Source organism: Juglans regia, chromosome 12, assembly GCF_001411555.2.
Source record: "Juglans regia cultivar Chandler chromosome 12, Walnut 2.0, whole genome shotgun sequence".
In the NCBI taxonomy this organism is placed as follows: domain Eukaryota; kingdom Viridiplantae; phylum Streptophyta; class Magnoliopsida; order Fagales; family Juglandaceae; genus Juglans; species Juglans regia.
In genome coordinates, this window is record NC_049912.1 from 13,565,388 (window position 1) to 13,580,368 (window position 14,981).

The following is a 14,981-nucleotide window of genomic DNA, read 5'->3' on the forward strand; positions in this document are numbered from 1 at the left end:
ATGGAGAAGTCATATTGTGGCCAATGTAGACGTAGGGACATTTGGCGAAGTTGTCCATACAACAATTATAATGATTCTTAAATCATCTAGGGGTTCAATCTGACCCCCTAAACTAATTTAGGATTTTGGATATGAAATCCTAGATTTACAATAAAACATACAAAATTCACCAAACAGTAAATATCATCATAATTACACAAATATCTCTACAGCACACAAATCACAACCTCATCCTCCAAATCCATTCATGAATCTCATCCTCCATAGTCCAATCCGAGAACTAAAAATTAATGGGTCCTCGGGATTCTTACAAGTTGAAGATGTAGGAGAGAGACACAGACTCGGTGAGGGCGAGGACGACGGCTTTAGGCGACGGTGATGAGAGAGATAGAGAAAGAGAGAGAGGGAGGGAGAGAGGGGAGTCGAGAAGGGGGTGAATTTACACATTAATAAAAACGATGTCGTTTCGGGGGTATCCAAAACCACATCGTTTTGTTTAATGTGTGTGTGTGTGTGTATATATATAAAACATGCGGGGCGGGGGATATGCAGAGTGGGGCCAAGTTCAGTACGTCCCCCACACCTGCAGGGGCTGCCGGATGAGGGCGGATTGCCCCGCTACCTGCATTTGGCAGACAAGGCCACCGCCCTGCCGTGGTAGAGGCAAGGCGAGGTGGGGCAGCGGTGGGAGGGGGTGAGGCCCCATTGCCCTCCCCTACCAAACGGAGCGTTTAATATATCCGAACCCTTTAATTGCCTTCTATCACATAAGTCTTATGCGACCGCAACCTTTAGTTGCATGCAGCTTTTTTCCTCGCAAATGTATTTGTTCCCAACACATAGGGGTGTAAAAAAAAAATCAAAAAGCTAGTTGAACCGAACCAAACCCATCGGTTCGACTCGATTTGTAAATGGTTCGATGCGATACCGGTTCTTAAGAATCGAAATCGGTCCTAAACCGATGCTGTACCGGTTTTCATATTTTGAAAACCAGTTTAAACCGAACCAGACCATTATATATATTTATAATTTTTTTATTATATTATATGCTAAATTGCTAATTAATATAATATGAAATTCTAATATTATTATTCAAGTATATTATTTTTATAACATAAAATTAATATAACATAAAATTAATTTTAGAATTTTTAATATAACATATAATTTTAATCTTATAATATAAAATTAATATAACATAAAATTTTAATCTTAAACATAAATATTAATATTAAGTTATTAGTATAAACTTAATTTTGATATATATAATGTATTTATACTATAATACTATAAACATAGTATATGTAAACATTATATTATTACTAACATAGATAATCCATAAAATCAAAAAAATCGGACCAGACCGAACACTTCCAATTTTGGTAATAAATCGATCTAATATTAATTCTTAAATTTTTAAAACTGGTAAATATCGATTCGGTTTTAAAAAATATATAAAACTGGATCAAACCTAACCATTAGAACCCTACCAACACATGATCTAAGCATGTGTGACCGTTTGAGCATGAATTTTGGGGGATGCCTGATGCTATCTTTTTTGTGTTTCATCATTTATGATTTTTTTTTTTAATAAATTTTCATATCACGCACTATACATAATTTTTTAACTTTTATTTTTTTTCCTATCAAATATATAGTGTATGAATTGTAAGTATAAGAACTTAATTAGTTTAGGAGGAATCAATTTTTTTTAAATAAATAAAAATAAGTGTAGGGTGTGATGTGATGAATAACAATACTTTTTTTTAAAAGCATTTTTCGACTTATTTTTCTTGTTTGTGAAATTAATCTGACACTGTTCATCATGCCACGTAAGACGGCTTCAAACCGTTGTTGAACGAATTCTGTCCGTACCAGGAGTCTGCCTCTTCAAGCAGTGGAAAGAAAATACAAAAACCCTAAACGTCCGGTTACCGTTACCCTTAAGCCAACCCTCTACTCTTCTCGCTGCAACCACAGGTCTCTCTCCCTCTCTCCCTCTCTCTCTCCCTCTCTCGCTATTTAGGTGTGTATGCGCGTTTGTGTGAGAATCGGAAGACTTTCTAAGAGAACTGTTGCAGAAAATTTTGTGGTGTATGCATGAGCTTTGATGTTTTTTGGAGCAAGAAAGGCAAACTAATGAGTTCAATTCTTTTTTTGTTGTTGTTGTTTAACTTGATCCTTTCTGTTTATTCTGTGCCATTTTCCCCTTTTAGGTAGGACGTGTTATTTTATTTATTTTTGTATTTGAGTAGGTAAATCTGATTGAAGCCAAATTTGGTTCTTCGTGTCTCTCGGGATTTTTTTTGGTGAAGGATACGAGTTAAAGATGGGTGATTTTGTAAGTTATTTGCAAAATGGTTCCTGGAATGGAAATTGTCTGTTGGAAATGCTATCAAATTCAGCTTTAATTATTTGAAAAAAAAAAAAACTTAACAAGCAGATGTTTTGAAATAGCTTTGTTGCTTTATGATGAACAGTGTCTTGGCAATTGGCTGTTGGCAGTTCGATTTGACTTTCCAGTTAAGTATTGGCTATGGCAACTAGTTCCTCACTAAATTTTGTATTGAAATGCAGATAGGAAATTTTTTTACATATGAAGTGGCTTTTTATTGCTGATCTTTGGTCTACAGCATTTGAGTTAGGCATGTTAGTTGGGATCTGTTAATCTTAGGCCTGCTATTAATTTTCCCAAACTCAAAAGATATTGGTAGTTGGAGATAATTGACTTCTTGGTTATGGATGTAATTACAGGTCAGCTTCATATTATTTTACAAATGAAGAAAATGATAGCCTTGGGGTTTGAGGGTTCAGCCAACAAGATAGGCGTTGGGTTAGTAACTTTAGATGGCACCATTCTATCAAACCCACGTCACACCTACATTACTCCCCCGGGGCAAGGATTCCTTCCGCGGGAAACTGCCCAACACCATCTCCAACACATTCTTCCACTTATAAAATCTGCTTTGAAGACTGCCCAAATAACCCCAAATGAAATTGATTGCCTTTGCTATACCAAAGGTCCTGGCATGGGAGCCCCACTACAAGTCGCTGCTATTGTTGTGCGGATTCTTTCACAATTGTGGAAGAAACCCATTGTTGCTGTTAATCACTGTGTGGCACATATTGAGATGGGGAGGATTGTGACTGGGGCAGTTGATCCTGTTGTGTTGTATGTTAGTGGTGGGAATACTCAGGTAATTGCATATAGTGAAGGGCGGTACCGGATCTTTGGGGAAACTATTGATATTGCCGTTGGAAATTGCTTGGATCGATTTGCTAGGGTTTTAACGCTCTCCAATGATCCAAGCCCTGGATATAACATTGAGCAGGTATGTTTGTGTGGATTTTGTTACTTCTTGTTGACATCATGTATAAATATACCCATCCATGCCTTACATACATCAGATCTATATACGTATAATAAATACATGTATATATGATTTGCTTCCCTTGATTTATTTTTTGAATATGGCTGAGATAAAATTTTCTTCTCCACAAAATCCAAGCAAATATGTGTTTTTTTACAAGATATCTATTTATATAATTTTCTGACGTAGATGATCATACAACATAGATGGGAAATGTGCTTATCATCTTGTAAATTGCTTTGACTAATCTTAATATATAATGCAAACAACCCAATTGAACTCAACTCTCCTTACCTAGGCTTTGAAAAGATATTGTATTTCAGGAGGATGTGTTCATGAGCAATGAGTGGTTTCTTGATCTTTTTTGGAATTAAAAGGTCAAATTGGTTTATATAGAGAAATAACATTATTTATTTTGAGTAAGCCTTAGCTTCTAAATTTGTGCAGCCAAAGGAGAAGAGTCAATTTTGATGATCCACAATTTCCAAAATTTCTTTTGGCAATCTAGCAATCTATTTATGAATTTTCTCTTATAATGTCCCGCAAAATCTCACAATGGGTGGGTGATACATGGTAGAAGTGTTACTAGGGAGTTTTTTAATGGAAAAACAGTGGGAAGGCCGTTCTTAGTCAAAGGTGCTTTGTACGCTGCAGTGTTGAGGTCATTGGCGGGTAGTCCAGCCGAGATCAGCTTAGCAGCAGAAGGAAATAGTAAGGCACTTGTAGGAGACAAAGGCCGTCAGGGGACATTGTGAGAGGTGGAGGAGGTCTTGTGGGATGTCAAAGCTCAATTGAAGGGAGTTATGAAGTATGTGAGAGATGTAATGACTAAAGTGGATAAGGGGCTGGACTTAGTCGTGGGTTTTGGCGGTAGGCCGAGCATGGATGAGGGAGGGCGAGGGGTAGATCCTTCGGGTTTGAAGGCCACAAGTGTGTAGGAAAAGGGCGTTTCAACGCCGTCACAGATAAGGTCGTTGGACGCTAGCATCTTTGTCCATGTCAGTGTCACTATGCCTCCTGAGGGAGCTGTAGCGCCTCAGGCACTAGATGCAGATGGGGTTGGTATTTCTATTCAGGGTTCATCCTTAGTTGAAGACGGGGAACCCTCCAGGGTCTCGAGTACTTTGGAAGAAATAGTCAAGCCTCTTTTGGAAGATGCAAACGAGGTTACAGAAGGTAGTGCTTTTCTTACCTGTGCTACGGAAGGAACAGTAGGGTTAGACAAAGTGACACGGCAAGGATCATCAGGGGTTGGTGCAAAGTCAAGCAATGTTGATGGAGGGGAGGAACCTGTAATGGTGACAGAAACAATGGACACTAGCGGTTTGTCGTTGGTGCCTCATGTGGGAGAAGGTTTAGAATTGGGAGTGCAATTGGGTAATGTGGTTGGGGATAATGTCATTCCCTTGGTTTCTATTCCTCCATTAAATGATATAGTGGGTTCATCATCGGATTGGGTTTTGAATAAATTTAGTTAATAGACTTCTGCAAATCCTGGGGCTTTCATATGGAGAACAAGGAGAATATGAAGACCAATTTAAAGCTCTACTCACTGCAATTGAGGCAAGTCATGCGCTTGAAACCAAATCACATTTCAAGAAAAGCAGGGAGTTAAAGCGTCTTTCATGTGCAATCAACTACGATGCTAAGGGAGGTAGTTCAAGTCGAGGGAAGAAGAAAGGGAGGGCATTGTGAAGACGATCTCATAGTGGGATGTTCGGGTAGAGGATTAGTTTGATGGAAACAAAGGGTTGGGGTTGGGGAGGTGTGTTACATTCTAATTCGGGCTTCTTGTATTTTGGGTAGGTTTCATCGGGTTTTTGGGTCATTAGGGGCTCTCTTGTATGGGCTAGGTGTTTTCTTATATACGTCCAATGTATTTGGTTACTCCTATTGATATATATATATATATATATATAATATTATTACTTATCAAAAAAGAAAAAAAAAGAAGTGATGAGTATGATAAAGGTGCATTGAGTGCCAAATCCCACACTTGTTCTTTACTTGAGTGAATTGGGGTTTGTAACAATCTAAACAGCTCCAATTGTAAACTTGAGTAGATCTTTCAGAGCATATGCTTAAATGTGGCTTGGATTTTCTTTATGTCATTACAAATTGTTTCAAAGCTATCTAGTAGCACCATGTGGGGCTGAGACATTTATTGTGACATTGGCCGTGACGAGGACATCAAGGGTTTGAGTGAATGAGATTGAAATGCCCTGTTAAGTCTCAAATTGTATGGAAATATTGATAGAAGTTAATGGGCATGATAAAAATATATTGAGCTTGAAGTCCGGACTCCGGAGTTTCGCATTGGTTTCTTATTAGTTGGAATTTTGCTTTATAATACTACCAAGGAGCTCTAATTCTAATATTTACTAGTCTTTTTGGATCAATTTTTTTACTAGCATCATTCCTTGTAGCATGAAATTATTATTATTTATTTGCTAGTTTCTCCCTTATCCTTTTCATGAAGTAGGTCGGTTTAATATGATGACTTCGGTTACCATTGTCTCCTTTCTTGTTTTCTTTCATCAAGGCGTGTATGGTTTTTTTTTCTACTTGAAAGGAGGTTTTTTTTTTTTTTTTTTTTTTTTTTTTTTTTTTTTTTTTTTTTTTTTTTTTTTTTTTTTTTTTTTTTTTCTTTCATCAATTTTTGTTTGACTGTTGGTGATTCACAACTAAGAGGGAAATCTTTTGACTTAGAAGATGTGGTGGGATTGAGGTATGAGGTATGATTTTTTTTTATAAGTAAAAATGTATTAATATTAGGCGTAACCAAGTATACCGAGTGTATACAAGAGAAAACACCTGGCCTATAATAAGTAGCCCCTCATGAACATCGCCCAAGAGGGAGAAATTAGAGACCTATCCAATATAACACCAAGTCCGATGGGAACAAGACGCCCTCCCAAAGCAAAGCAAGTCACTATAACTACCCAAACCCCTTGTTTCCCACAAGACTAATACCTCCACCCGAATGATCCTACAAGGACTGAGAAAGGCTTCATGCCCTACCTCTAGTCCTCCCTTGACTTGTACTACCTCTCTTTTGCATTGTAGTTGATTGCCCAAATAAGACGCTTGAACTTCCTGTTTTTCTTAAATCTTGATTTTGTTTCGAGTGACCCACCTCAATTGCAGTGAGTAGTGTTGTGAATTGGTTGTCAAATCCTCCACATGTAATCCCCATGCACTGCTGTATCTTGTTGACCTTTTGCAAAACCCAATCCGATGATGAACTAGCTATATTGTTTATCGGAGGAAGAGATACTAGGGGAACAACATCTTCCCCAGACACAGCCCCCACTGTACACCAGGCCCTAAACATTCATCTTCGCAGACAAACCCATAACTTCCCCCCCTCCCAATCTCCTGCATTCAAATCCCTTACTTCCTCAACAGCTCCATTGTTGTGTCACAAGTAGGGGTGTAAATCGGTTCGGTTTAGTCCGGTGATGGATCGAAATTTTTGGTCCATCATTTTCCCCGGATCGGATCGAACATCTATAAGGACCGGACCGGTAGCTATCGGTCCGGCCTAATTATTTTATTATTTTTTTCAAATAAATTAATAAAAAAAATTATTTAAATTATTAAATTACAATTAAGTGAATTATTAATATGGATTATGTAACTAACTCACTAAAAAGAATATTTTACTATAATTATATTTATGATGTTGATAGTTACTACTTACTAATTTAGATTTTACTCTTTAGTATGCATAATTATTAATAATGTCATACATTTTCTATATGGTTAATGAATATCAAAAAATTTCATTGTACATAGAGTATTCATGCTTGCTTGCAACTTAGATATTTAAAAAAGAATTACCTAATTATTTTAATTAAGTGTAAATAGTAAAATATGTATGAATGTATAATGTATTAACTGTTTACATATAATGACATAAATTATCACATGATTTAGGATTTATTATTAATTGATAGCATATATTATTTTATATGGTCAATGATAATAAATTAGATGAAAATTACATCATTAACTTATATAATTACTATATAAAAATAATATATTAAATTATTAAAAATATTTTTCAAAAATATATATAGGGGTTCGGTCTGGTCCAGTCCGGTCCAAAATTTGTAAACCCTGGGACCGGACTGAATTTCATTGGTCCACATATTTTGGGACCGAGACCGACCAGTCCAGAATTCGGTTCAGTTGGTTTTGCCAGTCCGGACCAAATTATTACAGCCCTAGTCACAAGATGTCTGGATAGATACTGAAAAATTGGTTCTCTCCATCATGAGTGGTGAGGCCATGGTCACTATTGGAGGTTTTGGGTTGGCGGCAAGTCTCAGCAGTACATCAAGTTCAAGAGGTTGATAGTATTGGAGGTTTTGAGGTATGATGTTCAAAAGGTTGATTGGTATAGAAGTGGTTCCCAATTAAGTAGTGCGGCTCATTGTTTGACAGCCTGTGTATGAGGCAGTTAGAGAGGAAATACCAAGTAACTCGGTGCTAACTTTGGCACAAAGGTTGGTGCTTTTGGAGACTATGCAACACAGTGAAGTGTGAATACTTGCTTCCTATATAAGGCATGGAACTGGAGTAGGACAATCGCATTTTGAAATTTCCAAGAAATTGTTGCAAAGATAGGGGAGAAGGTATAGTTTTGAGAAGGATATGATAGGATAGAGAGGGTTTATTAGGGCTGAAAACCGATGGGTTCGGCGCGGTTTCGGTGCCAAACCGACGCCGAACCGATGTCTGCCATGAGATGAAAAAACCGGCCGAAACCGATCGACTAGGGGAGAGAAAACCGATATTATCGGTCTCGGCGCGGTGTGGTTCGGTTCCTCGGTCTGCCGTCGGCGTCTCTGTCACGGAGGAGGGATATGCCGCTGTCTACCATGAGAGAGTAGAAGAGAGTTGCAACTTGCAGGTGAAACAGAGCGAACGGAATAAGACGCGGGGAAGAAGAAGAAGAGGGGCGAGGGGCAATTAAATCCATTTTGAAACGACGCCGTTTGGCTTTTAAGCCAAACGGCGCCGTTCCATATATATATTTTTTTAAGTTCCAAGAGAAAAACGACGCCGTTTCACTTAAATAAGTGAAACGGCGTCGTTTTATATAAGAAATATATTGTAAAAAAATATATATAAGACGTCGGCCGGTTTGTCGGTTTAGACCGGGATTGAACCGCAGACCGAACAGGCCGACGTCGGTTTCCTTAATTTCCTACCGCCGGCCGACCGGTTCTTTGCCGGTTTCGGCCGGTTCCTGAATCCGGCGGTCGGTCTGAGTCGGCGGCGGTCGGTCCGGCCGGTTTGTGTACAGCCCTAGGGTTTATGGTTGAAATTAGGCTGCAAAAAGATTGGCTTAAAATTTGCAGGAAAGTGGGTTTGAAGTTGCAGGAAATTCTGGCAACAAGTTCTTTAAGGCTTTGGTGTGCGTTTGGTTTAAGTCCAAAGTTGAAAAATGGTTGGACTATGGTTATACTTGCTGTACTGACATTTTTTCCCCTCCCCCGGAGCTTGGGTTCCTGATTTATGTTCAGTAGAATAATGTGATAAATAATGTGATAGAAATGCTTCTGTCTTGACATGTATGATATTATGCATCTCTTCACCAGCTTAATTATATAAAAAAAAATGTTTCTCTTCACCAGCTTGCGAAGAAAGGAGAATTGTTTATAGACCTTCCTTACGTTGTCAAAGGGATGGATGTATCTTTCAGTGGAATATTGAGCTATATTGAAGCCACTGCTGTGGAGAAGCTAAAAAATAATGAGTGCACCCCTGCAGACTTGTGCTACTCCTTGCAGGTATGTTAAATTAGGATCATTTACATCTTTGCCGACAACAAAACTATTGAGATATATTTTTTTTTTTGTATTTGAATCTGATTATTCTTCATATACCAGTCATTTCGAGTTTTGTCATCATGCATGCCAATCGTGTGTCTTAATGCTTATCCTCTCAAGAGTTTAACTCACCCGCTAGGAGGAATCTTCGCATGATTCTTTTGTACTAGAGCCTCGTTCTTTTCTTTTTCTCCTTTTTTTACTCATATATCTGAAAAAATTGCTACTTAAATTAATTCAGGTGCAAGTGTTGTGTTGCAGGAAACTGTGTTTGCAATGCTTGTAGAGATTACAGAACGGGCAATGGCACACTGTGACACGAAAGATATTCTCATTGTTGGTGGTGTTGGTTGCAATGAGCGCCTGCAGGATATGATGAGAACCATGTGCTCTGAGCGTGGTGGAAGGTTGTTTGCTACTGATGACAGGTATTGTGTCGATAATGGGGCAATGATTGCATATACTGGTCTCCTTGCTTATGCTCATGGTACATCAACTGCACTGGAGGAATCAACATTCACCCAGCGGTTTCGGACTGATGAAGTACATGCAATCTGGAGAGAGAGAGAGAGTGCCAACTAACGTGAATGGTTTCAAGCAGGAAAGCAGCTAAATCTAGAAGATCTGAAGGTATGGTTTCTGATATTGCCGGATTTCGTATTAATTTTTTTCTTTGAATATTACTCAAGCAACAAGATTATAGAAAAATCTAAAACGTCATAACTAAAACCTCTTGTCGCTCTCTTCCATTTGGAAAGGTAATCTGTAAAATGATGATTTCTATTTAAAGCAGTGAGACTTCAGTTTTGTCAATATTCTTAGCATCTCTCTTCCTCTGAATTACTCCGCTTAAAGCATAAAGGAACAACGTTCCATTCAGCTATTTGAATTTCCTTTGAAAATGTGATAATATTTTTATTTTGATAAGACAATTTTATTAAAAGCGCAAAGCCTGTGACCTAGGTACACAAGATTCATACAAGAGAAAATAACTAGGAGAAGGAAAACAAAAAGACAAAAAATCTAATTGATTGAAAAAAAAAACTATTTTGAGCCGATGCTCAGACATAAATGGTTTTTAGCACAATTTCTTAGCTCAACCATCATCTTCTCACAGATTCAAAGTTCCGAGCATTGTTCCAAATGCACTACACTTCTAGGCTCAATACTGGTTTCCCAATAAGCCAAAAGCTATAGCATCCTTTTAAGGCATCATCCATTCTACACCAAAGTGTTCGAGGCCCACACTGTACTAGCCAATTCATAATGTAGCAAAAACATGATCTATTGTTTTCAGCAATAATCAATTGACTTTCTCAAATCATCCATTGTTGAAGTCTTCCCCAATGTAACTGTCTACACAAAGAAACCTACCCATGATGAAGCCTTGTTTCACCAAAATGCCTTTCCAAAATAAAGGAGGACTTGTGGGATGCAATGCATGATAAAAACTTCTTACCTCAAACTTTCAATTTTTGTCTGTAAGGGACGCTAGATCTTGTCCTCCCCAGGATGCCCAATCTAATAGACTACAAAAGGTTAAGGAATGAAGAAAACAACTCTGTGTTGGTCTGATAAAAGCGGCAGCACACGTATGTGGTATGCATAGTTTCCTATTTAAATGGGCAGCGTAGGTATGGGGCTGGGAGTTTCCTAGCAGCATCTTAATGTTGGATAATCAAGAATTCCCTTTTTCAGTCCTATGGGTCGTCACATTAGCTAGGAATTTCCCTAGAAACTTACTGCTACTTGGCAGGAAATTAAAGTGGTAGCTTGGGCACCCAGTTTGGCGCCACTGGGGGGTCTCTGGGCTGGGCACTGTTTTTTCCTGAGGCTGTCTAGGTGGCCTTCTCTTGAAGGTTGCTTCATAACCTTGGTAAATTTCTAATTGCTAGAATTCCCATCAGTTACACTAAACAAGTAATCAGGGCCTCTTTAATTATCTGTGCACTCTCTCTCTCTCTCTCTCTCTCTATATATATATATATATATATAACTATTCTGATGTCTTTTGCCTGTGTTTCTAGCTGCCATAAGCTCCTTTTCTGCCTTTTCTTTCCCATGAAATGACATTGATAATCGCAAGATACTTTTCCTACCTAGGAAACACCTTTGGCTTCTATTGGGTGCCTCATAAAAGTCTAAGAACTCGTTTGGATTCGTAAGTGATCTCAGCTCATCTCAACTCATCTCACTACTATTCAGCAACTTTAACTCATAAATCTCACTACTATTCACAACTCATCTCATTACTATTCACAATCCATCTCAGCTCATCTCAAATCATCTTAAGTCATCTTCGAATCCAAACGTCTCCTTAAGGCTCTTTGGGACGGTGCGATAGAAAAGATGGAGTGCAGATTGGCTAGTTGGAAGAGGATGTACTTGTCCAAAAGTGGGGTAGTACACAAAGCACTAGAATGATCAAGTAAATAAAATGAGTGATGTGATGGCAGGGGAACCGGCCATAGTCTCCGGCTCCCTTGTCGTCAGGTCACCAACTTCCTTGACCTTTTGGCACTGGTAGCGTTAGCCCCCATACATGGTCTTACAACTTTGTGGAGACCTCTGTTTATGGTAAACAACTGCCCGGGCTTGGTTACTACCCCCTTGTGAGGAGGCACCTAGTTGGGGAGGAACCAAGAGGCTTTATTATTCTAGTTACACTATAGGTGATGGTGGTGAATTCTTCAAAATGGTTTGACATGTAATAGGTCCTATGTTCAAATCCAAATATAGGTTCACCTTAAACTATTGGTATTAGCCGCCTAAAGAATCATTGAATTTCTCTAGTGGGGCTGCAGTCTAAGCTGTGGCTCAAACTTGACTTGAGGGAGCGCTCTACTGCATCTTGTCATCTAGGCACCTCCTATCCAGCCTAGTGGGTAGGGTGCTACTATGGTCGCGCCCAAGTAGGGAAGTTACTTCCGGTTGCCCCCTCCTACCCTTTTCATTTAAGAAAAAAATGTACCACGGGCAAATTCACTTTACAAGTGGGAAATGAAACATTCAAACACAGCCACTTTAAATTAGTGAATTAATAGTAGAGAGGAAGAATGGAGAATATGGTTCTCCATTCTTCCTCTCTATGTCCCTTCTAAGTAGTAGATTCTATCGAATCAATTTTTATTTGTCAATGCATACTTTACAACATTATGTCCATTCAGAACGGCACAAGTCCAAGTCACAACATTCTCCACCATCAGTGGTGGTTTCAACTCTTACCATCAACATTATCTCTGAATCTAAGTGTAGATTCTATAGAATCAATTTTTATTTGTCAATGCATACTTTGTTGCGATCATTACCGCAATTATACCCAAACAATATTATGTCCATTCAGAACGGCACAAGTCCAAGTTACAACATTCTCCCCCATCAGTGGTGGTTTCAACTCCAACCATCAACATTATCTCTGTATGTTTATGACACTGTCTTTCCATTTGGGAAAGGAAGTATGTTAGGTTGTTATATCAATAGGAAAATATCATTACTATTTCAATGCTTGTTTCATTCGAGCTTTAACATTTATTTTATGTTTTGGATTACAGGTTTTGAGTACTTGGGATGATTACTTGGAGATATCAGTACGTCATTCTGTAACTAAACATGAAGGATCTACGAAAGACAATATATATTTGTAGTATCAAATTCATCAGTTGAAACTGAAATCTAATTTCTCAAACATATTTGTCCCCTTAGGGCTTTTGGAGGTTTACCTGGTCGTTAACTTCAGGGTTCAATGCATTTCCAGCGTGTATCTGGTATTCTCAAATCGTTTTTCAGCATATATATAGTTCTGGTATTTTTCGGGCCTTCTCCAACGTTTGTTCGTAACACCTGGTGTTCTCTATTGTGATCCCAACGCCAATTTAGGCTAGAAACGTACTTCATTATTATAATTTTTTTAAATTTTTATATAAAATATAATAAATAATTCAATTTTTTAAATTTTAAAGTGTCAAAACAATAATAATAATATTAAAAAATAATTTTTTATTTAATTTTTTATTTTTATATAAAATAATATCATTTCATCTTATTATTTAAACGACATCTTAATGTTTTATTAATTTTTCTTTTCATAATCAATATATTTCTGGGTTATTTCTTCTCTTTTTCCTATGATTGAAGGTTGCTTCGATGGTCTCTTCGGCTTTTACTTTTCCTGTGCAAGGGAGACACATGTCCTTGCCCTTTTATTTTAGGCCCCATCTTAATACTGAAACAGTTTCGTTCTATTTTATTTTATTTTATTATTATAATTTTATTTTAAATTTTTATATAAAATATAATAAATAATTTAATTTTTTTAAATTTTAAAATAATAATAATATTAAAAAAAATATTCTAATAATATTTTATTTAACTTTAATCTAAAATCATCTCATCTTATCCCACTATCAAATGAGATGTTAGTATTACAACTTTATTGTTCTCACGTGGGAAGACAAATTGCTCCTACTTCATAAAGTACATTTATGTGGGCTTCAAGCTGCTTTGGTTACTAAGATGAGATGAGACTCATTTCATATAATTATTATAATTTTTTCAAACTGCTATATAAAATATAATAAACAATTCAATTTTTTTAAATCTCAAAATAAAAAATAATATTCTAATAATATTTTTTTCAAATTTTCAAATTTTATCTCATTTCACATATGTAACCAAATGTGACCTCTGAGCATTTGCTATCAACATGTTTCTCTATTCAAGATTTTGTACTTGATTTCAAGATGTTCCAACTTGAGAGGTGTGACGCCCCAACCTCTACTTGTGATGGAACGGAGACTTAGAGCGTCGGGACATGCAACACAAAGTTACATACTCTTGTACATGACAATTAATATACAATGTATCCTAGTATGTAACTAGTAATATGCAATACATAGTAGAAATAAATGTGAAAGTATAACTTATGCCAAAATAACTAAAAATATCCTAATTTCATTAGTAATCATCAAGTTCAAAATACCAATGTAGCATAATCTAAACTCAAATAATTTTATTCATGCTTTCTAAAGCATGAAGGACTTGACCTATAACATCAGGATTAAATCCAATCTCTTCTCAAGGTTCGATTCCTCCTCAGTCAGTCGGATCTAACGCTCCGTCTAGCTCGTCCTCCTCGAGTCTTGACACAACTTCTACCATTCCGAGTGAAATGATAGTGATCTCATAAATGGTGAGATTTACTCAAAATTTTAGCAAGTTAAACAACGAACTTGCACAAAGATAAATTAAACATGAAGCATAATAACTATGCAATGCATGAGATGCAAAAAAATCAGTATGTATGTCTCTCACCCAGATTCTTTAACATTTTAGAAAAATGGAGGTACAAGTTTTCATTCAGTAAACATTTTTGCCATCATTTTTGAAAACATAAATTCATCATAAACTTTCATCATTATTAGCAATTCATAATTAACATCATAACATGTAGTAACGTCACAGTTCTCCCTATATGCACTGTGAGTACCTGCTGGTGACCGTAGTACAACTCACGTTAAAATTACGTTGTCTATAGACTCTTTTTCAATGCATTGATAATATAACATAACATCATAAAAATCATAACATGTACACCCACCACCGTTAGGTGTCATAACATGTTGACTTCGCTTTGACGTTCTTTAAAAAGAACTCATTCGAAATCCATTGACTGTTCTTCGTCAAACCAAGCATTATCACTCCATTATTAGACACTCCAAAGTGGATAGAGAAGTTCTACTAGGATAATTCTCCATCCTAACCTTTGGAGTCA

At 37.1% G+C, this 14,981-nt stretch overlaps 1 protein-coding gene across 3 annotated transcripts; it reads left to right on the forward strand.

Annotated features, from left to right (window-relative positions):
* The first annotated feature begins 1,858 nt into the window (after positions 1 to 1,858).
* On the forward strand, positions 1,859 to 13,035 carry LOC108992479 (probable tRNA N6-adenosine threonylcarbamoyltransferase). 3 transcript variants are annotated; one of them, XM_035683606.1, is made up of 7 exons: positions 1,862 to 1,980; positions 2,256 to 2,341; positions 2,481 to 2,522; positions 2,755 to 3,332; positions 9,017 to 9,172; positions 9,473 to 9,841; positions 12,763 to 13,035. In XM_035683606.1, exons 4-6 carry the CDS (start codon positions 2,778 to 2,780, stop codon positions 9,791 to 9,793), a joined length of 1,032 nt encoding a protein of 343 aa, XP_035539499.1. In that variant the 5' UTR covers positions 1,862 to 1,980; positions 2,256 to 2,341; positions 2,481 to 2,522; positions 2,755 to 2,777; the 3' UTR covers positions 9,794 to 9,841; positions 12,763 to 13,035. The 3 variants fall into 3 exon arrangements, with proteins under 3 accessions (XP_018822606.1, XP_035539499.1, XP_018822607.1); XM_018967062.2 differs by lacking the exon at positions 2,256 to 2,341 and having other exon boundaries at positions 1,907 to 1,980; XM_018967061.2 differs by lacking the exons at positions 2,256 to 2,341; positions 2,481 to 2,522 and having other exon boundaries at positions 1,859 to 1,980.
* Positions 13,036 to 14,981: the final 1,946 nt, after the last annotated feature.